The sequence below is a fragment of the Botryllus schlosseri genome, chromosome 12 (genome assembly GCF_051294905.1).
Source record: "Botryllus schlosseri isolate E-star chromosome 12, Bs_hap1, whole genome shotgun sequence".
NCBI lineage: Eukaryota > Metazoa > Chordata > Ascidiacea > Stolidobranchia > Styelidae > Botryllus > Botryllus schlosseri.
Genome location: NC_137247.1, coordinates 14,946,761 through 14,971,009, shown reverse-complemented (window position 1 = coordinate 14,971,009; position 24,249 = coordinate 14,946,761). Strand labels below are relative to the sequence as shown.

At 40.1% G+C, this 24,249-nt stretch overlaps 1 protein-coding gene and 2 long non-coding RNA genes across 3 annotated transcripts in view; 1 reads left to right on the top strand and 2 right to left on the bottom strand.

The window, feature by feature from the left end:
* The window catches only part of LOC145452376 (uncharacterized), a 35,160-nt gene that overhangs the window by 7,552 nt on the left and 3,359 nt on the right, over positions 1 to 24,249 (top strand). The gene's annotated exons all lie outside the window — the stretch shown is intronic.
* On the bottom strand, positions 10,985 to 17,041 carry LOC145452399 (uncharacterized). The gene is made up of 3 exons (XR_013919340.1): positions 16,302 to 17,041; positions 14,820 to 14,994; positions 10,985 to 11,086 (listed from the first exon to the last, which is right to left on the bottom strand). It is a non-coding gene; the product is annotated as an uncharacterized LOC145452399 (long non-coding RNA).
* On the bottom strand, positions 19,268 to 23,473 carry LOC145452494 (induced myeloid leukemia cell differentiation protein Mcl-1 homolog). Its single transcript, XM_080330676.1, has 2 exons — positions 21,346 to 23,473; positions 19,268 to 21,287 (listed from the first exon to the last, which is right to left on the bottom strand). The coding sequence occupies exons 1-2, from the start codon at positions 21,817 to 21,819 to the stop codon at positions 21,174 to 21,176; spliced, it is 588 nt and encodes a 195-aa protein (XP_080186802.1). The 5' UTR covers positions 21,820 to 23,473; the 3' UTR covers positions 19,268 to 21,173.

Sequence of the window (24,249 nt, the reverse complement as noted above, 5' to 3'; positions counted from 1 at the left end):
TGCAGCCATCGAGTATAGTTGTGGTCAACGAAATCTGTGGTTGTCTTCCCCACGGTGGTTCTTGATATTCGGGAATACTCAGGAGCGGGTGTTCCCAAACTTCGGGTTTTCTGCCCGGGCTGCGGCGATGTGTTAGCCATCGTTGACTCAAAGGTAATATTCATTAGTTCGACACTCTTCGAAGACGAGTCGTCTTTGTCGTCTCCTGTTGAATACAAAACAGTTGTTTCGGTACTTACCTTGCGGTTGTGGTCTGGGTTTTGGTAGTCCGTTCCGATGTCGGTCCTGCCGTCTTCCGTGGTGTTCTGCAGAGCCTTCGCAGTGGTGACCGGATGCACTCGCGTCGTTGTTGGTGTTTCACCAATGATTTTCTTCATTCCGTAGGTTTGGTTTCACGCGCGAAGAGTTTGCAACTGTTGCTTCCCATAAGTCGCATCAGTTGGTTTGACAGTTTTATACTCCCCCTTTTTGTTAGCCATCGATTTCGATCGTCTTCCTTGCACCAGCCTCGCTTTCATCCGCCATTGTTTTGTTAGGGGTGGCAGATGTTTCAGCGCTGTAGTGCTTGGATCATAGTCTTTCGCCGCTGGAGTTACCCACGTCGGACTGTAGTAAGCGATCATGTACACTTCTAGGGATGGGGGTTTACCTCTGACGTCCGTCTTGCTACTATCGAAAGCGACACGCCTTGTCTTGTAGTCTTTCATTTATTTTCTCATGAACAACAAAAATAGCCAATTTTCATTCGGCAAAACCTTGTTCAATAATACCAAAATAAGGTATTATATCTATTGCTTCCTTTAGTGCCTTCGCCTGACCCTCCCGCGTCGGGTTATAAGGGCCAGAAACGAAAGGCTTAGTCGATGGGTCCTTACGTCCGATGTCGCATTGGTATTTCATGGATTGGGGGGCGCTGAGTTGGCCCCGCAGGCTATCAAGTTCGGAAGCAAATGGATCATAAACGGCTGTCAAGACTCCTTCAGGGATGGCGATTTTTTCTAGGCCAGTCAAAAGTCAGGAGGTTTGTATGACAGTTTCGCCAGTGCTACCGATTGTGCACAGAGACTTTCGAGTTCCGTCTTCACGCTGGGACTGGTGTCTTGTTGTAAGGTTACATAGTAATTGGGCCAGTTATTGGCCCAATGCGAATCTCGTTATGAACGGGGTTTTGGTGTTGGTGGAGAGAAGGGCGAGGTTCTTCGTTGTCAGCGGGGATTCCCAACCTATTCAATCTGACCTCTGATCTCGGCGTGTGCCCACGCCTACCGTCACGCCGGCGGATTCAGTCGCCGCCGGGGGCCCGTTTCTGGGGAGACGTGCATCTTAAAATCCCCAGACTCCTTGCCGGTCATGACCGGACATGTGTCCGGTTAGCCGGTAACAGCTGCTTTGTTTGGGAAATTACTCATAACTGTGGCTGTCGTCATGCATCTATGGGCCGAATTGTTACAGTTATTCGGACAAGTGCATCCACGAGAGCTTTCAGGACCAGTTTTCTCGTGCAGGTCCTTATTTACGTCAGCCGGGATTCCGCGCTCGACGTCTTCATTATTGGTGCCGTCAGGGATTCCTGACTCGACACATCTTTAGTTAGTGCCAGCAGTGCTAACTGACCCGACACTTTCTCGACTAGTGCCAGCAGGGGCTACCTGACCCAACACTAGGGATTTCCCATATTTTTTTGACCTTTTGGGAAAGAAGGTAAGACAGTTGCCGTCGTAAGATCGGCGTATTTATGATTGGTGCCAGCAGGGATTCCTAACTCGACACATTTCGCGCCAGTGGTGATTACCATCTCGACACTTGCGCCAGCGGCAACGGCCTGCGGCGACACAGACAACGTGCCGGCTCGACGCTTATCTGGTTTGCAGCTTCCATCAACCCATCATCGGTTACAGTGTCGCGAAGACTGCTTCCGACTTTGGTTCCGTCCCGTTGATCACACGAGATCCCGTCATGAAGCGTTACTAAAGACAACCCTTCGTTTGCATTAGGCGGAGATTCAAATTCAGTCGCTATGTTTGGTAATTGTTGTACATGATCAATCCATTTTAGACCTACAATATTGAGAGGTCTCCTTCCTCGATCGCAAATGGAGCCGATAGTCCGTCGAAATTGATTATTACTAAGGAGTCAACGTGGGAGGAGTCACCTATATCACGTAGTTTCATGTCTATAGGTTGTCGCTCCTCCCAGCTTGGCGGGTATTAGGTTTCTACGACGTTTTTCAATTTGAGGACGCTTCCCGTGTCGGCGCAGAATACCCCAGTTGTGATCCTTCGACGATCTTTTCTTTTCATAGATTGGCGTTCGCAGATAGTAAGGAGGTAATCGATGTGTTCGTCTTCAGACTCTCCCCCGTCCACTGAAATTGCCAAGAAATGACGCTGAGCCCCAGAAGACCAGTTGGTGCCTCCATTTGATTATAGTGTAGCTTCATGGCGCTTGCCATACAAGTATTCCACACTTGGTTCGATTTACTTCACAGAGCTCAACCCCATCTCCTGGCTTTTCCACATTTTTCCACACCCCTTATACAACCCGGTTTTGTCGACGTTGATTGAAGCATTGGTTGTAGATTGATCGAACGAAGCAGTGACCTTGGTAGGTCCAGCGGCTCAAACTATTCATACAATAGACAAGCCCCTTGGCTTAACACAACCAACATACTCCAATAATTATCATGCAGACAGAAATGAAGTATCTATGCAAAACTCGGTTAAGTTGGCACACGGAACATACGTCAATCACTACACGAGTCAAGATTTAACCTATTCATATTCATGCACGATTAATAACAGTTCAATACTCCAAGGTGTGTTTACACCATAAATGTGACGGTATTTCCTGCCGACAATATACATGCATATAATATACAAGAAATATGCCAATCGATGCCACAAAAAAACAATACCACACAGAGTTCAAGTTGACCAATTTGCCGACCACCTTGTTTATAAGAGTTCCCCAATCTTCCAGATGCAGATATCAAACCGCAATTAGTCCAGGAACCGACCCCTTGTTTGAGTCGTTACTACTTAGGATCATCAAGTAGCCTACTTGCGTGATTTCGATTCGGAGATCGGGCATTCCAAGTCCAACAGAACGCGGGGTTTGTTGAGGGTTCGTTGTAACGATATTCCGAATGCAATACCTCTATGTTCTTGGCTCTTTCCATCTTTAGCTCATCGGCTTTATGGAGCGATTCCAGCAAATTTAATCGAGCTTCTTCATTTATGTATACATTGCAATTTCGGTTAGCAGTCACTCCTATTTCATCGCACTGCTTTATTTCTGTATACGTTGCAACTGCGGCAAGCAGCCGACCCAATCAATAGCATGTCAAGATTTTTCAGAGGGACATCGGAACATCACCCTTCAATCTCAAAATACGTCAAACCCTTCCACAATGCCTCCGTCAATGTCCGGTTTTCTGGATATAGTCTGCTACTGGATGCTTCGTTTGGGGCTCTGTTTCAGACTGGCGGATTTACTTGGCATAGAGTCACAAGTTCGCCGAAACTATAGCGGACGCACCGATGTCGTCTTTATATGCAATAATTGGATACTACAACTGAGTGTACAATTCATGTGGACATCATACATGGCATAGATATGCATACATATATCAGTCATACTTCGGCTCACTGTAAAAGCTCGCATACATGAAAAAATGGTGGCGCCATTTTCGGTTAAGCAAACTGATGGTATAGCTAACACTTAACATGCATACGACACAGTCCCAGATAAGCACAAAATGATACCATCTCACTTATAATAGTCATATGTGAACCAATATCCTAATTGTAATCATGCTATATTCCTTAATTTCCAGTATTGGTGTGCTTAAGCTTTTTTATTCATTCGTATATATCGTTTTTCATAGGCAATAGACTAGGCTTATCGCGAATTTCGAACTCACATATGCTCCAATGCCTTACCCCAAGAGGTCTTTAAACACCCATGTTTCTATTGTCCTATGGTCCATTACACATCAAATTTTCAAAATTTTGTCCCGTTGGGGTGAAGGGTCCTGACACTAGTATAGGGGCGGGGTCAGTTATGACGCCTTATTAATACCTACAGTTGTAGTACTCGCTATTAAATTACTGCAGTAACAACCAACTATTCTCATATTAAATGTTCATAACTTATACCTATATTTAAGACATGTTAGCGTCATCTTAAAGCAATATGACGGTAAATGTCAAAGATTAGGTAAATGCAGTACTTGAACAACATAAGAAAGATAGGCGTCACGTTGCAATAATACGTCATAGTAAACCCTCCCATGAAAATACCCTTTTGCAGATTGATTTTTGCCAATACAGTAAACTTTCATAGTTCGTACGCGTAATGATTGCAATGCGACAAAATGGCGTTCGTCAGGCGCATTCACTTCGTAAAGTGAATACGCGGACAAAGCGGGTTTTAGGCTAGTGTCATATTCCATCATCGACACATCAGTTTCGAAAAACGAATGTGTGGATAAGTTCAACCATGGGTTACTTTTCTAAGGTCTTTATATTAGCAGTACTGGCCTGAAGTATTCCTAATGTTATAGGCCTAGTAATTCCGGTTGTATAATATTTCTGTATTAATCCTAGTTAGTGACCAAGGTATCGATGTTTATTAATCACAATAGTAGCCCTAAACTTTTGGAATATTAATCGATCTTCTCCAAGGTCTAGCACCAAAGGTATCGAATTAGCAATTTGAAATCCGCTGATATTGTTGTTTGCGATTTGCGATGTTTGCGATAGATAGCCGGCAACTATACTGGCGCTTCAGCGCTAGGTCGTAAAATCAACACAAGGCCCCGATATACATCACAACACAAAACGGACACAGTAGCCAACGAACTGGCTCGCTGCTCCGTGACCATTTACAGCGTCTCCACATGGGCATTGATGTCGAGATCAGAATGGTATTGAGTGTATTGACCTTGCCGAAATAGTAGCGCTTGTGACGTTCAGATATAGGTAAATATATTTTCATTTCGAGTCATACCCAGACAACTTTAGAAAATTTTCAGCTTTTCCGAATTTGGTGAGATTTAGAGCTACACAGCTTTTCCAAATTATGTTAAAATTAGAATTAGAGCTACGCAGCTTTTTCAAATTATGTTAAAATTAGAATTAGAGCTACGCAGCTTTTTCAAATTATGTTAAAATTAGAATTAGAGCTACGCAGCTTTTTCAAATTATGTTAAAATTAGAATTAGAGCTACGCAGCTTTTTCAAATTATGTTAAAATTATATTACTGGCATTTCGCTCTAATTCCGTGAGATTAGACGACTAGAATTATTTAGTTGTCCAAGCCTGGTTCGAGTCGCCTGCTTGCCGTACCAATAATAAATCCAATTTGACTTTGTCCTTGTTATTACTTAATGCGACAAGTGGGTATATTTCTGAAGCTATTCTTGAGTTAGTGCGTTTCATCTTACGTCAGCGAGGTAAATTGTCCTCAAAAACACTAAACAAGAATGCTCTAAAATGCTGACAAAACCATGGAATATCTAGGTACAAAGGCACCCGCCTTATTGTCGGCATAAATATGCACAGCGAACGGCACATATTTATTGACGCACTGCGATACCACACATTTACAACGCCGCAACATACCCTACGGAAACTTTATCGCTGCTAGTGATTATTTTTCATCCTCACTAATTCTTGGTCCTAGTTCGGCCCATGTAAGCTTACACGAAATAATAGAGTGTTTTTCGGCAAATTCAAATCTTGACTGGAGTCAGGCTCACTTTCAACTAGACACTTTCATCGCGCCAAATCTGTCGCAGCCAATTACTACACGCGGCAGGATAGTTAGTACGACTGCCCTGGATCGCAGTTTCGTGGTGTTTTGAAATGATGAAAATATTATTAAAACTGATTGACTAAACGCGGCATAAGCACTCGTCATTTCCTGCTTTTATATCTCTAGACATTAGTATCTCTGGACTTTAATTAAACTATACTAACTGTCCTACTCAAATTTTCGCGTAAATGAATTACATACTTTTCGTATTGATTATTCGAGCGGGTTTCCGCAGACATGGATCAATACCATCAAGCATGATCCGTTTTGAATACTATCGATAAAATGTGTTAATATGGTGTAGCCTTCTTTGTTTCATCCATGGCAACTAGGACTATATACCGCGCATGTCTGAGAACAAACGGCAATATTTGCAAAGGATTTCATATGTCATCACCCATTCGAATTACAACAGAATATGACTGATATCCAGAGGTGGTCAGTCACGAAGTACATCTACTTTTTGGAAGTACTCAAGTAGTTTTCCTCTACTTCTAGTACTTATTCAGGTAGATCTCATTTTCTCTACTTCTACTTCTAGTAGTTTTAGGTGGCTTATTGAAGAAGTACTTCTACTTGTACTTGAGTAGATTTTTCCGTCGCTACTCCTACTTCTACTTGAGTAGCTTTTTTGACTACTTTGACCACCTCTGCTGATATCATCCACAAGTCAGTTTTTCTTTTCTTTAGCAATTGTCATACAATTCGGACCCTCTCTGTCTTTCAGCGTTCCCTTTCTTTGAATTCAAATCGACTAGCACTTTTTATACAGTTGCACTGTGTTCCAGAATAGCTATAACCATAAACTCTTGTGACCTCAGAACAGTGTGGAGATCAAACCACTACCTTCGAGTCACGAGTCACCTTGAGACATTACACATTTCGACCCGATCCCAGCCAAGTACCGTCAAGTCATCATTCAAGTCAAATTGAATTTTCGAAGTATGCATGATTGCATGATGATGCAAAGTCACTACACTTTGCCAACTGGGTGTAGGACAAATTAATTGGTCATTTATCTTGAATCAAATACTGAATAAACTTAAATTTACATACGCTCTGATCTTCGATGACGTAACCTCGGTGCAACAATGCCAGCCTCGTCCGTGCGTAGATGCGGTCTGTCTAAGCTTCAATTCCTCCGCTTCGCGTTGGAGTCCGAATTGGACTGGATAGATGGTGATTCGAGGCTGCTTATATGCATTTCTGTTTCAAAAACAAACAAGGTCTTCCCTGCCAAGAGCTGGCTATAAGTTTCGGGCCCAGTTCGTGATGAGTTATTTTCTTTTTAATCTTTTTATGAATCACAGTTCGTGCTCCAGCCGCGGCCATTAACTAATTGTTTTCGGCTCTATCAGCTACCAAAATGGCACAGCTTCGTGTGCGAGTTAATCTCCCTCATCATTATAAATGACCCATTATAACGACTTCGTGCACGAGCAGAAATGACTAAGTGTCACGATTCGGCCTCGGCTCCTTATTTGGATAGAAACATCGGTCGCCCTTTTTGATTTTGTGCCAACCCAATACATTGCAGTACCTCGCTCGCTGCAATCACCTTTCCCCCACTCAGAGAAATACATTACCTTTGGGTTGTCAGTCCTTTTACAAGCTTACTCAGCAACCCACACACAACAACGTCTAACAACAAGAATTCTTCAATTCGGGTTTTCATGCGAAGCCTAGCTTGAACTCCAGGATCCTAGTATTTTTAGGCGTCAGAGGCATACCCTGTACGACCTTAGCTTGGCTGGCCCATAATTGGTCGAAGCGACGACCTAGCGCATCACAAATAGCCCCCCTTTTTTATTAAAAGGGCGACTTTTGTTCATATATTTCTTTAGGTCGCCAGCGGGCGCTGTTGTTTCATTATGCGCACACGAAATTCATTCGAGGTTCTCCTAAACTGGATTATAGCATAGAGAGTACCGCACGAATAATTTGTATCTTCTTTGTACGGGCGAAACCAGAATACATATATTCTTGCGCGCTGTGTCAAATACATGCGACATCATATGCCAACGATTGTTAACACACGGCGTTGATCACCCGAATTTAGTGCGAGTTTAGAATCCCGGACTATTGTTGATTTTCCTGAGGTGAATTTATTGAAATTCAACGTCGAGTTAACTTTATGTTTTCTTTCACCGAATAGTTGCAAAATTGCGGAGTTTTAAAAGGGTCAAAATACAACTACAGGTCACATTACTTTGGTATAGATACAGTATCACGTCAGATATATCTTCGCTTGTATATTTATATCGGCCGCACGAGATACGTAGCTGGGTGTTTACCTTAGATGGATTGTTCTCGAGTTTCATGATCAAAAAGTGGTAGGTTCACGCGGGTTTTCACTACGCGGCCATCCATATGGTAATCTCGTTATCATGTTGCATCACCAACCAGCAAGCCAGTGTCGAAAACGTCCGTTCAGCAAAACTACTTGAACTAATTCAGAACTCGCACCGCCGCGAATCTCGCGCCTCATCAGCACCTGACAGCACAACCCAACGCCAAGCACCGCATAATGCACTTCTGCACAGTATTAATTACAGAGCAAACGCTTACCATACTGACCAAGCGATCAATTGTACAAAGCAGATGAGAATTAACATCCATCATGCGGTATATACGGGAGAGCACAGATAATAACGCGCGAATGATCAGGCTATTATTGTATCTCCCCTATAAAGGTGAGATCATAATTCACATTTTCCTACGTGCTATGTCAAATACCCGTGACAACGCATCCCCACGATCGCTAACACACGGCGCTTTTCACCCGCGTGAATGGAGATTCAAATTGAGTGTGAATTTAGGATCACATACAATTGTCGTTTTTCTGACGTGAGCTTACCGAACTAATTTCAACAATAATTCCAAAGGTCATGTATTCCCGTATGTATATAAAAAAAAACGCAACTACAGGTCGCATTAATTTGGTAAATTAAAAGTCCGCTGCTCGCCGTCATATTAACTTTGCCGCAACGATAGGTCTTCGCATCTCATTCGAGTTATACCATATGGCATCGATTATGAAATTTGACCCTTTATAACTTCCTGAATTCGCATCGCCCATTAAGCGATAACAGTTATTCACTCTACCAAGCTAGATTTAAATATGTGGTTGCCGCGATTCACTGACTATACAGCCGGCGAGTTCACATTTCGCCTCAATTAAAATGGCCGACAGATTATACCTCTGATCATTAATGTTCGTTCCTTGTATTTATCCTCGGTACACGAATACTACATTAATGCCTTCAAGTTCAGATTACTCTACACTACATTTCTACCCTTTTCTTTACGCTTACACGTCAATTTTTGGTGGGGTTAAGTTCATCTGTTCCATATGAGTTCAAATAAACTTCAATAAAATATATGCTTCGTCATATTACACTTCTTTTACAACCATTCTCTCGAATTTCAAACAGTGTTCTCCGTGTAACAGAGGGTACTAGGTATATGAGAACCAGGAATTTTATCATGTACGAACTCGACGGCTCATGCGTTAAGGTAAATACGAAAGCAGAGAGAACCTTACGTCAAGTTGGAGATGAAATGCTCGAGCGACATCGAACATTCCCGCGCCCCTCGTTGTAGGATTAGGGGGAGTTAGAGAGTTAGGTTTAGGTGGGCGCGGGAATATTTTTTATGTTTATTCAACTCAACGACACCAGGTATTTTCATGTTTATTATGAAACTTCGATACTTCCCTTAGATATTCTATTATGTGTATTTAGGACTAATATTCCAAAAAATAAATAACATTCATTATACGCTAGATAATACTTTCCCTCCAGAAAATACAATTCAGATTATACATAAATTTCGGGGCACGGGAGTATTTTTATGTTCATTCAGCTCAACGAATATCTTCATATCGGCCTGCTTACTACATTAGCGAAGTACTTGTACATTTTGGAGTACTCCAGTATAGGTTTGACCTGCTTGCGCTATACTCAATGAAGTGTTACCTATTTACACTGCATCTACTTCTATTTCAGAGTTTTTCGCTTTTTCGATCAAACTATACCTGCAATACTTACTTTTTAACTAACTGGGAAATCACTACTTCTTGTACTTTAGTAGGACTTTACTGCTACAATGTACTTTTTTCAGTGGACCAGTGGTCTTGGTGAGTGTTGTCAGTGTCATCTATATCCTACGAAAAGCTACTTGAGTACTTTGAAGAAGTACATATACTTATGTGCTCAACATCTCTGAATGGTAGAAGTGGAGATATAGTCTACAAACATATTCAGTTAGTTACTTACTGTGTAATCGCTATTGCATCAAAAGTCTGTATAGAACTGCGTTGGTTTTTAAAGGTGTTACATCATGACATGTCTGACGAAATTTGGTATGGTGTATTAGCGATTCCATGCTACGCTTGAGCGCCATTTATCTCAGATACTAACAACCCAGCAAACACTCGATGTCCAGTTGACTTCCGGTGGAATTGCCGGCAGGACGTCCGGTAACTTACGACCGTCACCTCCCTGGAGTGAGTTTGTCGACAACTAGGGACGTCCTGTCTGCTCTCTGAGTACGTCCGCAATGACGTGTTGTGGACATGAAGCGACTCCTCATGGACGCGGCTGACCTATCCTGGACGTCACATGGTTCCCTATGGACGCGTCTGACGTACTGTGGACGTGACGCCACTCCCTGTGGACGTCATGCCACTCCCTATGGACGCCAGTCCACGTACTGCGGACGTGTTATTCGCCCCTGTTCAAGTCCTCAGGACTCCCTGTGGAATACTTAATGATCTCTATGATTACCTCCTCCACTTCGATACCTGCTCTGCTCCCACTACATGGAATCCAACATCATATAAGCTCACAAACTGTTTATATTGGGTTACTGGAAAACGACAATTGCAAATTTCAAGTAAAACATTAATTAAAGAACTCTTATTATTTAATTTAACAAAGTTAAGGATTAAGTGAAAATTCGATCACAAAATTATAAATATATGAAATAAATTTGTCAAATGAATTTTGGAAATATCACAGCTAGTTTTAACTAACTAACATGACAAACATTCCAATTGAGGTGCATACGAGAAATTTGAAAGAAACGTGTCAAAGGAATTTGACAAAGGACAACCGCTAAGACAATTAAAAACAGACATAAGCAATCATAAGTAGGAACTACCATTGCATCGGCTGTACCGCATCATGTTAAGAGCGCGAGCGCGTATTCATCTTTGGCAATAAACTTTGGTTGCAACAACAGGTTTCTTCTCAGTCCTTGTTTTGCCTGAAGCACATAAAAACAATGTCAGCAAATTGTATGTAGATACACTCTTCATAGCACACGAAATATGTATCAGAACTTCACTATATATTTCCACTTGCATTAATTGTAATATGTCTTGTAAATCGCTACTTCTATTTGTACTTGAGTGAAAATTTATGACGATACTATGACTACTGCGTCTATTTGAGCGTGGAGAGCTTCTGAACTAGCGATACAGAGTATGCGTCAGCCAATCAAATCAACTTGTGGAAACACCCAGGGCTGTAATTGCAATGAGTCGAGTTGCGATTTCTGGTGACTCGAGTCTTTTTCTCAAAATTCGGAAATGACTCGACTCGAGTCAATCTATGTAATGACTCGGACAAGTCATATGAATCGAGACTCGGACGGACAAGACCGATAACACACTAGTGTAACCACACTATTGGTATTTCGTCTAATGGTAGCAGTACTTGAAAATGCGACCAGAAACTGTTAAAGGTGAGAAAAATCAGTAGCCTATATTATAAATGCGAACCGTTGATATCACCGAACAGAGTTATAAAAACTGGATTAAACAAGAATTTAGCTGGAAACTGAGCAGTCAACGCAATGGTTGAACTTGAGTCATAACACCATGACTCGGACTCGACCCTATACTCGCTAACTTGAACTTGACTCGGTGGTGAATTGGAAATGACTCGACTTGACTCGAGTCAAAACTATATAAGTGAGATTGACTTGTGACTTGGCTACAACCCTGGAAACATCTAAAGTACATACCGTACTTGAGTACTTTTCAAAAATTATACTTTCACATCAATTAGTTTGGACAAGACTTGTAAATCACTGCTTGTACCAGAGTGGAAATACATGGCGTTACTACTACTTCTACTCCATTGATGATACAACAAATACTTCTACTTGAGTGCTGAAAACAACTACGTTTTTGACCATCTCTGTTCAGAAGCATGCACCTACGACTCAGGGTTGTAACCAAGTCACAAGTCAATCTCAATTTTATAGTTTTGACTCGAGTCAATTTGAGTCATTTTCAATTCACCACCGAGTCAAGTCCGAGTCCAAGTCATTGTGTTGACGCTCAGTTTCCAGTTAAAGCCTTGTTAACCCACTTGTTATAATTGTGTTTGGTGATATCGAATGGTTCTCAATTCTCATTCAAAATATAGCCTACTAATTTTCCTCACTTTTAGCAGTTTCTGGTCGCATTTTCGAATACAAGTACCAATAGATGAATTCCCAATAGTGTGGTCACTTTACTATACTTCGAAATTGCAATGAAATGTTGGTCTCGAGTCATATGACTTGGTTCGAGTCATGCGCAATGACTCGAGTCCGAGTCGAGTCAATATACAGATTGACTCGAGTAGAGTCAAATCATTTCCGAATTTTGCGAAAATGACTCGAGTCAAGTCATGACTCGATTCAATACAACCCTGCTACGACTACATACAATAAGCCTCGACATTTCGACTGTGTCCACTTTTTGAAACTACTCACCCCAGTAGCCTACTTTTTCGAACTTCACTTTCTACTTATACTTGAAAGGTAGTTTGATGTCTTGTAAATCGCTATTGATACTTAAGTACTAACTACGACTACTCCGAGTCTCCGACCATCTTTGTTTGGAAGCGACCACCTAGAACAGGGGTTCTCAGCCATTTCTTGGCCGTGGCCCATTTTGCTGTTTAAAAATGTGCTGTGGCCCACCTGATATCTTAGAGTCATAATCCTGTTTAATGCGGGTGCGCGGTCATGGACAGCGCCGATATGCCTATTTCTCTCAAATATGCGCATTTTTCTCTAACTGATGATATTTAAATCTCGATTACCCGGGATATGAAATTGCGCGAAGCGCGAAAAAAAATTCAAGTTGAATAAATATCCTCCAACAAACGACCAACAACATGATCTTGGGCCCCTTCGAGTTCCGCAATTGGGGGTGTGGGTGCGGTAGTTACGGCCCTGGTAGATTATAAGCTATAACTCCTAAGTAGATTATTTTCGTCCGCTGCTCCATTCGCGTCGCGAAATACAATGATCACAATGATTCCCGCACTGTGTGATTGGGACTTTAGTGATACTATTGTGGGGAATATTATAATAATTCTAGGCCAGCATCGAACAATTCATTGGTGGATGGGGTACTACAGAGAAGTGAAGAAAGATTTGTCAATATGCATTATGTACTTTGTATGTCTTGTACAAAAACAACTGAAGTTGCGATGTCAGAATATTCAATCCAATGATACAATCAATTCAGACTGTGACTCTTTCATTATGTACAATGATTTCCAGGCCGGACATTTTGAACCGACTTCAAAGATTAATACGCTCCCATAAATCCTCAATCCATTAGGATTCGTTGAGGTGGTGCAGTATACCTGCGCCAGAAGTTGCTAATAATTTGCAATTATGGCTATTTTAGCTTACAGTAATACGGCCTGCCGAAGTACAGTTAATCTGTACATCAATTTCACTTCATTGCGAGTTCATTGCATACCCCTTTCAACAGCACACGGCACATCACGCTTCCGTAATACTTGGTTACTTCAGCATTATCTTCCAGTTATTATATGCTTGAAATTATTTTAGTTGCTGTTAACTGTAGGTTGTCATAGCCAGTAGAAAAAGCCACCGTTTCTCCCTAACGTTTCCGATATGTACATGCTGACTTCATACGTGCCACTACGTCTAATCAGGGTGGGATGAAAAGCTTTGTATCTATGTAGCCTACGTATAATTAGATAATACGAATGTATTTTTTGCGAATAACATAAAAAATATAACTAAACTTACATTAATTCTGACATTTGGCCCACCCTTTGAGAACCCCTGACCTAGAATAACTAGGGCTGGCCAGTGGCCACAATGATTCTAGTACTTGAATCTGAATTGAGTATTAATTCCAATGATTCGAGTCGAGTAAGTGAAAGTAAATTTCGTGTACGAATATAGAATCGAAATTCTAATTCTCAGTAAAGTATTATATATTTCCAGTATTCGAAACTATATAATACTTCACCGAGAATTCGAATTTCGATTCTATATATCACACACTGTGCAATCCTTATATTAATGAAGATTTCAAGGCGTTCGATAAGCCCGCTACCCCAAATTTTCCAAGATATCAATTCATTAGGGCAGCGGTAAGCTCCACTGTCGCCTTGTGAACCACTAATTATGCTGGAGTAGATGTTAACAGCGTTGCTACTACTTCTACTCAAGTGCAAACAATGATTACTTTGATCACCCCACCAACTATTGAGTATGCAACGGTCTGTGGACATACGGGCATGCGACACATGAGCATGCGAGTTAAATTACGGGTTAGGGTTGAATTTAAGCTTGGGCTTGGGGTCGGGATGTATAGCGGTTAATTTCAGTGTTTTGTTTCGGGTTAGGGTTAGTTTTGGGGTTATGAAGTCACATACTGAAGTGACGCGTGCTAAACTGTTCCATGCTCATGCTCAACTGTCGTTTTCCATTGTGTCGCATGCTCATATGTCGGACAATCGTATGCAACACATCGACCAAATCTACTTTTTAAAAGTTATTAATAGAGCATATTTCAGAACTTCATTTTCGACTTCCATTTCAAATAGATTTGACACACCTTGTAGCTTGTTACATCTACGTGTGTATAAATTCATGACATTACTTCAACTTCAGTACAAAAGATGATTACTTTGACCACCTCTGGTTTCTATATAGTCTGTTCAACGTTTTTTACCTTCGATTGCTTTCTGAGTTTTTCCCGAGCATGGAGCAGCACCGATTTTGTAGAGTAAAAGCAACGCTTGTTCTAGGTCACAGTAGTTCTTCCAAACGATCTCGGCCCCAGTCTAGAAGGCATTCTTCGTACAGCCTGCTTGACGTTGTTGCCATCAATTGAAGACATTGTCGATCTAGAAAATTTAAATGATTAGAATAGGTTTAGTGAAGGCATTTGTCAAGAGCTGAAGCCAGGTATCCATAACATCCTGTTGAAAAAACAAAAACAATGGTGTACAAGTACAAGCTTGGCACATGAGTACTCGAATCTAAATCGAGTATTAATTCGATTACCAGTAAACTCAGCCCATTGAACCCAGCCTACGGTAAACTCGGCCTTCGGAGGTGAACTCGGCCTAAACCTAAGCCTCTCCAACCCTAATCTTGGGATGCACCTAATTCACGATGTGTGATCTGATCCTTGACGTTCTGCACTCTTCGTCAACATTATACAGCTCCGTACGTTCAATATAACATTTTATACATCCGACATACGATACCGCCCCCAGTAGGAATAACATTCATGCGACATATCCGCCACCACCAATTCGCCATTGCCTTCAATTAATAATACGATTCACGACATTTATAATAATTTGTATTGACAAAGTCACCATGGGCCCAGTTCACCGAAGGCCGAGTTCAATAGGCCGAATTCGTCATGGGCCGAGTTCACTGGTCACCATTAATTCTATTGATTCGAGCCAACTAGATGACTTTTTCAAGTAGGCCTTCTGAAATTATACGCTCTTTGCCACCAAGAGTACAGTTATCAATGAAATTATATCTTTGATACCATTTTCCAATGTGGAAGTAGCATACAAAATACGTAGTACAAAGCTATTCACTTTAGTGGAAATGACATATCTGTGAAGTCATGATTAACCCACAGCATAGTCACAAAGTGCAATGAAATAGGTATCAGTCGAAAATATACCAAATTATCTGTAATTTAGTGTGATGTAAAACTAGCATTGCATCATTGTATGTTCTTAGTAGAAACATAAAAGATACGTTTTCAACTTTCCATAATACTCATACTGTTATGACTGTTATGAGTATAACATCATAATGAGTGATTATCGAATACTTGACACTTAACACCAGATTCAGAATCAATCACTCTTCACTCAGGTGCTCGATTTTGCCAAGCCCTACTAAACAGAACAGAAGTGATGCAGCCAACCTGAGATATCTATGGAAATCATGTATACCAGATTAGCGTCACTGTGAATTATGGCACACTTGGATTCAACGAAACATCAGGTCGTAGAGTTACAATATCAAAATATCTTGCAGCAATTCTGAGCACCACTAGCGAAATCCTGATCGGGAACCACCGTCACAGAGTCTATTTGCGCATCATTTATGACACTTTTTTCAGGCTAATAAATCGCTGATTAATGAACATGAACAATCATAAATCATCACTCCAACTTACATGATTCATCTTCTTAATCCATGGACAATGCACGACTGGGATGCGTTGCTCCGAAGTTGTAAAGTGCTATATAACATTGCCTGTTCCATATTTAGACTCCTGCGAAAAATGAAGGGATGATGTATACGCAGACCCATATATGCCCCTGCCTCATCCGCATTAAGAGTCCATTGATAATAAGGGTCAATAGTGTGCTTTCTTATTCATGACAACATGACTATCAGCAATCAGTCTTCCCTAGGGCCCATCTACTTTGTGAATGTCGCTGTAATGTAGGCAATGTTATTGCCGTGCAATATATTTTGTGAATGTCGGCATAATGTCTCCGTGCAATATACTTATTGGAAGGTAATGGGCGAAATATCAAGATCAATGTCAACTCAAGGTCCGAGAAGAAGTGAAAATTCAAATGGAATAATTATCTACTTTCACCAATTTTAAACTTTCATAATACATGACAAGGAACGCGCAAGATATCCAATGAGCTATAAATGCGACTATAATTTTTGCGACTACTATTTCTTACCAGGGATTTCAAGATATCGTATAGATAAGCTATATGTAAATTATAAGTTATCGTTATATTGCAAGTTATAAGTAAGCATTTTAAGTATGTTGCACGGCGACATTGCCGACATTGCGACAACCCGTCTGCCCCATGAACATGTTAAAATCCATGTAGTATATAATTGGTTTAGCATTGGGGTATCATTAAATTAGGCTGAGGTTAAAGTTGGGTTAACTATGATTGTTCCTAGAATACCCTAACATTAAACTAATAATAAAGCCATACATTTTGACATGTTCACCGAAAACCTCAACTAGTTTCAATGGTTATAATGTTGTTGTGGACACAACACAAAATTACAACGAATACGATAATAAATATGCCAGTCAATAGGATGCAAATATTCATTACCATAGGTGCAACAATAGTTTTCAGCCACAAATTCAGCAATCTCACATTCCGTAAAGGAACATCCTATAATACACTTTCAAATTATGTAGCTATATAAACCTAGGCTATAATACATTCATCGATGCTGCATCTGGTTTGCTGCATGGATCTTGCAGTCTTTGGAAATTCTTTTCAAACTTTTCATGGTATATACCGTACACATCACACAGAAGTTGGATAATACAACAACATGAAACCCACTGTGCTGCAAATCGAACTTCAATGATTGCACATAATTAAATATAATCATGATCATGCTCATCGCTATATAGTATTTCAAGTACTGCATAGGTTTACGATTAGCGGCGGGTCGATTAGTTTCGTTCGTACATGATAAACCGCGGCGCAGACGTGCCACTAGAATCATAGTGAAATTCATGACGGTTATCGCAGTTAATGATGACCGAGGCTGTTGCTGTTCAATAAATATAGCACTCAAATACCAAGCTTCCCCGCTCTTTGCCTTTCTAGTACTCATGACAGCGACAATATCAATAATAATCAATAGCACGCACAATCCATCCACGCCGTTAAGTATCCTATTCTAAACTAAACCATTCCTGTGATAAACCCGTCACTCCGCCATTACTACAAAACCTGTTCTTTCAAATTCAAACTGAATCACGCGCGCGCATGCTCGCCAGACAGAAGAACGCAGTCTTTATTGGTTTTATGGTTGAATGAATTTCAAGCAACAGGCGTGCTCGGCAAAACACTCGAGACTCGACAGGTATCGGAATGCCTCATATCACTGAGCTATATGCATTATCGCTGGCCTCTTGCGCAGTACGGCCTCAATTATCGATAATAGCCGGGCAGACTGAGTAGTTCCGTGATTGGAATAGTCATCACCATACCATTATAACGGATGTCAAGTTTTCATTTCGGAAGATTTCACGTGCATTGGGTATACGGTATATTTGAAATAACATATATTTTGCCTTGATGTGGACTTTTCGATCCAGTAATGTCACAATAAAATAGCTGTATGTCTCTATATCGTACATTATATCCTAACAATGTGCAACCGCGATCATCGATAGCCGGGCTTCTGAAGTTCCGCGCGATAGAAAATCATCGCCATATCATCAATCAACATTCTCGTATTCACTCCGATAGATTACAAATGGTGAAATGTATCATGACATTCATGAGTGTATTCAGAAAACTATTTTGCATTGATTGCACAATGCACACTTGAATTCATAGAAAGTAGGGACATCCTGACGAACTCCTGTGTAGGTGGCATCCAGGCATCACACCATTATGACATCCACTGGAATGGTCAATGGTGACTGGCACAGGAGCATTCTAAAATTCACTTCCTCTGGTAGTCACCTGGAGTTACATAAATTGACTTCCAATGTTGGGCATACTGAGCAAGTCCTCCGTAACTGAGGGTGGGAGGTGGGACGAGTAGGAACAATTGTGGACCTACCAGTAACTCCACGGGATATCGGGTGTTTGCTGGGAAGCTTCAAATGAGTAGCCGCCGGCGTTTTACTGCTGGTGTAATTGCCTGACATGCAAAAATTATGTAGAATTAGTATGAACGCCAATTCAGTGGCACTGTGAGCTGTAAATTGGTGAGCAGCGTGAAATTACACCCGACTGAAAATATCTCGCAGATATGGTACTACAAAAAGCTACTATTCATCGTTTTGTATGGCCGCATATTGTGGTGTTGCGACATAGGCTGAACGCGACAGTGCGGGTTTCAAAAGTCGGAAAAGATACTCTGGTATTATTTGATTCGGATATTAATCCGACGGAATCTCAAGTTATTCGTAGTCATTGGAGTGATAACTCTATCATAGATGTGAAGGGGAAAGAGATCTTTCGGTTTGTGGGTGTCGTCAATATTCAACGAAAATCCGGCTACATAATCGTGCGCGGGAGCCATTGTTGAATTTGAATTGATCAACGTAGCGCTATTCATATTGCACTGTATCGAAAGCATTAATGGTCCTGGCGTAGTTGTTCCTAATCCGGACATTCTGCTCGTACGGATGACAGCAAAGCGAAACCGCGAAACCTCGAAACATCAATCGATCTTGAGGATTTCAAGCAGCGAATCGACGCAATGACTGGCAACGATATCGTTGATATACTAAGCTTCTCTACTTACTTTTCATTCGCACGGGAATCATTACCTCAAATATAGCCTATCGGAACTTCATGAATTATTCGTTGGCTTTCCTTTTCTATATACTTTACAAGATTCAGTGTAGAAGTTTAGAAGTGTAGGAATTTAGTAGAAGTAGTTTTCTGTGTACTTTACGAAATTAGGTGTACTACCTCCCAAATCGGTATGGAACAACATCAAAATCATCACGGAGCAATAGCGACTTTTGCGTGAATTTTCTTTTTCTTTGCGCAAAACCTAATTTAACTGAATAATGTGAACATGAACCATTGAGCATGCTACTTTTCAAAACGAACATCGATACGACGATAAAATAGCATGAGCTCTAGCAACTTTTAAGTAGTCAGAAACGCAACTTCTATAGAATAACGGAAAGTATTTGACGGATATCCTAACGCCACTCATATTGAATGATATCCATTTATTTGGTGAGTAACGAATTACTCCTGTTTTTTCGGAGTATACTCAGCTAAGGTTTGCCTACTTACAGTCCTTTTTCTTTGCGCAAAACCTAATTTAACTGAATAATGTGAACATGAACCATTGAGCATGCTACTTTTCAAAACGAACATCGATACGACGATAAAATAGCATGAGCTCTAGCAACTTTTAAGTAGTCAGAAACGCAACTTCTATAGAATAACGGAAAGTATTTGACGGATATCCTAACGCCACTCATATTGAATGATATCCATTTATTTGGTGAGTAACGAATTACTCCTGTTTTTTCGGAGTATACTCAGCTAAGGTTTGCCTACTTACAATAGTTACAGAATCGGTACTTCGTGGAATTTTATATTAGCTTTGCTTTTCTATCTATACTTGATCAGATGCAGTGTATAAGTTTAGTAAAAGTCCAGAAGTTTAGTAGAAGTAGTTTTCTTAATTCCTTAATCATCGAATGACAACCTTGAAACTTTGCACGGTATTTGTTGGTATTGTCATGACATAGAACGGAAAAATCTTGTCTCCAACCCTGATTGTTCGACGGTTTATTACATTGATGGTTCGCGAGCCGCATGTTTGAGATCTCTGTTTTAGACACTGTAACAATTTCAAGAGGTTGTCAGTGAAATTTGAACATTTTGATAAAAATGCGTTCACATCTAGCAAATTTCGTAGGCAGCATTATTTTAATTCAATACATATCAATTCAATCAGTGAATCCCTGGAATTTGGAGATTTTGAACAAGCTAATTGTGCGCTCATAGTAGTTATTATGACAAATAGTAGCCTTAGTTACAAGGTAGCTTGGCATTTTAGCCTACTTGAGTACTTTAAAGAAGTGCATGTACTTCTCTGCTCAACATCTCAAACACCAAGGACAAAAATAAACTACGTCCTTTCCTTTCTGAACGATAGAAGTGGAGTTATAGTCTACAAACATAACCAGTTACTTACTTACTTTGAAATCTCTACTTGTACTTGTATTCGAGCAGAATTGCACGATGTTGAGTACCATCGGAGGGCGTCTATCATACTGCTGGAAAATTAAGGTTCAGTGCTCGAGTATCAAATTAGATTTACTTGACTAAACTGATGAGTTATAAGTGATTCTATTAAAGTTTATATGAGGCTAGGTGCTGGTAAAAAATCACAAACTTGATTATTTCGGAATATAGAATAGATGACCAACTTCTTTCGTCAAGCACCATAGGACCCATCATTCATACTGAAACTGTATACATCCTACAGTAAAATGGATGCGATTAACGATGAAGAATTTTATTCTTAAAATATTACATGAGATAAAACATGCGAACATCCATTATCTTGATAATGCCATTGCTATAGATGTCAGTCCGATTCCAACAAACACGAGTCCCTTCCAAACTTTATTGTAGTCGAAAGCGGCATTATCAAAAAATCCTACAAAGCCATCCTGTAACAAAAATAGAAGATAATTTATAAATCCTAAGCGAAGCATGTAAATCACCTACCCATCCTCCATTTCGCACTATCCACTTTAGTCTTCTGCTAGCAATGTAATTCCCAATTGTCTGTATGATAGCTTCTATATGCTCCCCGTGATGTTCATCCTCGTTTTTGCGAGCAAGAATGCTACCGAGCACAAAAAGGCAGACAATCCTCCCCCAATTTTCTTTGGTATCTTTGAAAATTTCATCAGCTAGCATCAGGAACAGCCGCTCATCGGGTAAATATTCTTTATATTTTTCATTGACTTCAACATCACTATAGCGGAGACGTTTGGAAACTGCGTTTAGGACTGTTCGATGTCGCTCGAGCATTTCATCTCCAACTTGACGTAAGGTTCTCTCTGCTTTCGTATTTACCTTAACGCATGAGCCGTCGAGTTCGTACATGATAAAATTCCTGGTCAAGGAATATGTTTCGGATATAATTTCATCCTTTTCTTCAGTGATCGAAGGTGCTGATACTCGTGATGATTCCATGGCTTGAGGAGAATAGCGAATCAAAGCTTATTTCGAGATCTAAGCTACTTTGGAAATGAGGATCCTAGAATTTGCTTAAGTTTCATCTATATCGTACAATGCGTTTTCGCGTTCCAGAATGACTTATGTCAATGAAAAATAGCAAAAATTATCTTTCAATCCTTGATCATGGTTTTGTTTTTGAAAGATGTCGCGATGTCGGTATAATATTTTCTAAAACTTAAACTAGGACGAAATCATGAATTTGTAGGACTTATGATTAACATATATTGTGCGCAGACAACTTTCTTACAAGAACTATGATATTCCTGTACTTGCGCGAATTACAAATGCGGTATTGTAAATTAGTATATAGCCTACTACACAAAATCCGGAGTCTAAAAGTTTTTATTACAGTTGAGAAAAAGTACTCGATACGCTATATTTGAATCTAAAAATATTGCTTGGGGCTGTCTAGGTGCTTGGTAAGAACGCAGTAAAGGCATTGAACAGCATCAGTTGCGGGATTACTCGCATCAATTACTAGGTACATAATAACGCAAGTTAACACAAGTTGGTTCGATCCTGAGCTTACGTGTACCAATTACTATAGCTACATAATACAACAACTTAACACTTGTAAAACACGATATTTGGTCCCGGAGAACTGACGATATAGTTTCGAAGTCTCACTTCGTGGTATTACACTCATTTATCAGCAGTAAATTTCTAGTAAAGTACAATAAGTGATGATGTCCGAGCGGCTAAACAAGTAAGTATCGACTTCTTCCGAGTACTCAAGTACGTTTTTTACCTACATGCAGCAAATATTCTCAAGTGTTTATGATATTGTACTGCTTCAAATCCATTATAGTTTCAGAATTAAGCAGAAAATACCTGGAATACTGACGTTTTACTTAGTCGGAAATAGGTACTTAGTAGGTAAATACGTACTGGATGTGGGGTTGGAAGCCTAGACTAATAAGAGGAGCGTGATTGAAAATAGATGGAGGATCACTGGATTAAAGTTTACTGAATACCCCGCAATGTAAAATTAGTATATACTATACAAAATCCGAAGTATAGGTATGTGCTACGCTCCCGCAAAACAGATTCACGCAAATGTCGGTATAGAACTGCGTTAGTTTTAAAGTTGTTTAATCATGAAATGCGTAACAAAATTTAATATGGTACATTGTCATAATGTCTTACAACTGCGTACCGAGTTTCAAGGTGGGGGAGTCGATTATTAACATGGTAATTCCGTTTTAAAGTTGTCTATGTATACGTACGTGCTGCGTTACGGAAAACAGATTAAGCCAAAAGTCGGTATAGAACTGCGTTGGTTTTAAAGGTGTTACATCATGAAATGTCTGACGAAATTTGGTATGGTGTATTTTCATATTGTCCTACAACTGCGTACCAAGTTTCACGGTGGGGATTAGCGTGATAAAAGGTAGTTTTTCGCTCTTTTTTTATTTTTTCTTAAAATTAGTATTCATTTTACAAAAACGTCGTGTATAGGTAAAGTACTTGTACATTTCGTAGTGCTGAAGTATAAGTTTTTAAACTATTACCTAGCCAAAATTTTCAGAATATCAACTTTTGCGTGAAGTCTGTCTTGCATTTAGTTGTCGGCTCTGAAAGCAAGCAAAGTTTGTGGTATTTGCACAACATCGAAATTTGTACACATCACGCTTATCTTATATCGAAAACATAAGTTAGTTAACAATATTTCGAATCATGGGTATGAATAATTTTTAAAAACCTAAATATGCCGCATCCAAACTTAAGTCTGTCTTGCATTTAGTTGCCAGCTCTGAAAGCAAGCAAAGTTTGCGGTATTTGCGCAACATCGAAAATCGATAAAGTAGTCTAAAACCTAGTCACTTTTTACGTGGAGAGAGTACATAGCGAAGTACTTGTACATTTTGGAGTACTCAAGTATAGATTTGGCCTGCTTGCGCTATACTTAATGAATCATTCCTGTGTCATAAACACTTGAGTAGTTGGTGCGTGTAGACAAAAACCTACTTGAGTACATAATTTTTTATTTTTCATTGAAATTAGTATTCATTTTACAAAACGTCGTGTAAAGGTAAAGTACTTGTACATTTCGGACTACTCAAGTATAGGTGGAAGTACTTTTACATTTTGGAGTACTCAAGTATAGATTTGGCCTGCTTGCGCTATAATTCATGAATCATTCCTGTGTCATAAACACTTGAGTAGTTGGTGCGTGTAGACAAAAACCTACTTGAGTACATATTTTTTTATTTTTCATTGAAATTAGTATTCATTTTACAAAAACGTCGTGTAAAGGTAAAGTACTTGTACATTTCGGAGTACTCAAGTATAGGTTTTGCCAGCTTATTATATGCTCAGTATATTATATGTCAAGAAAGAATCGAGCGAAAGCGCTGTTTCACACCGTCTTGCGTCGGTCACGAT

Bases quoted from the DNA above. Each gene is read 5' to 3' on its own strand.
- LOC145452494 (XM_080330676.1), bottom strand. From the start codon at position 21,819: ATGGAATCATCACGAGTATCAGCACCTTCGATCACTGAAGAAAAGGAT. The intron at 21,288-21,345 runs GTAGGTGATTTA...TTTTTGTTACAG, and splicing joins TAGTGCGAAATGGAGGATGG to GATGGCTTTGTAGGATTTTT.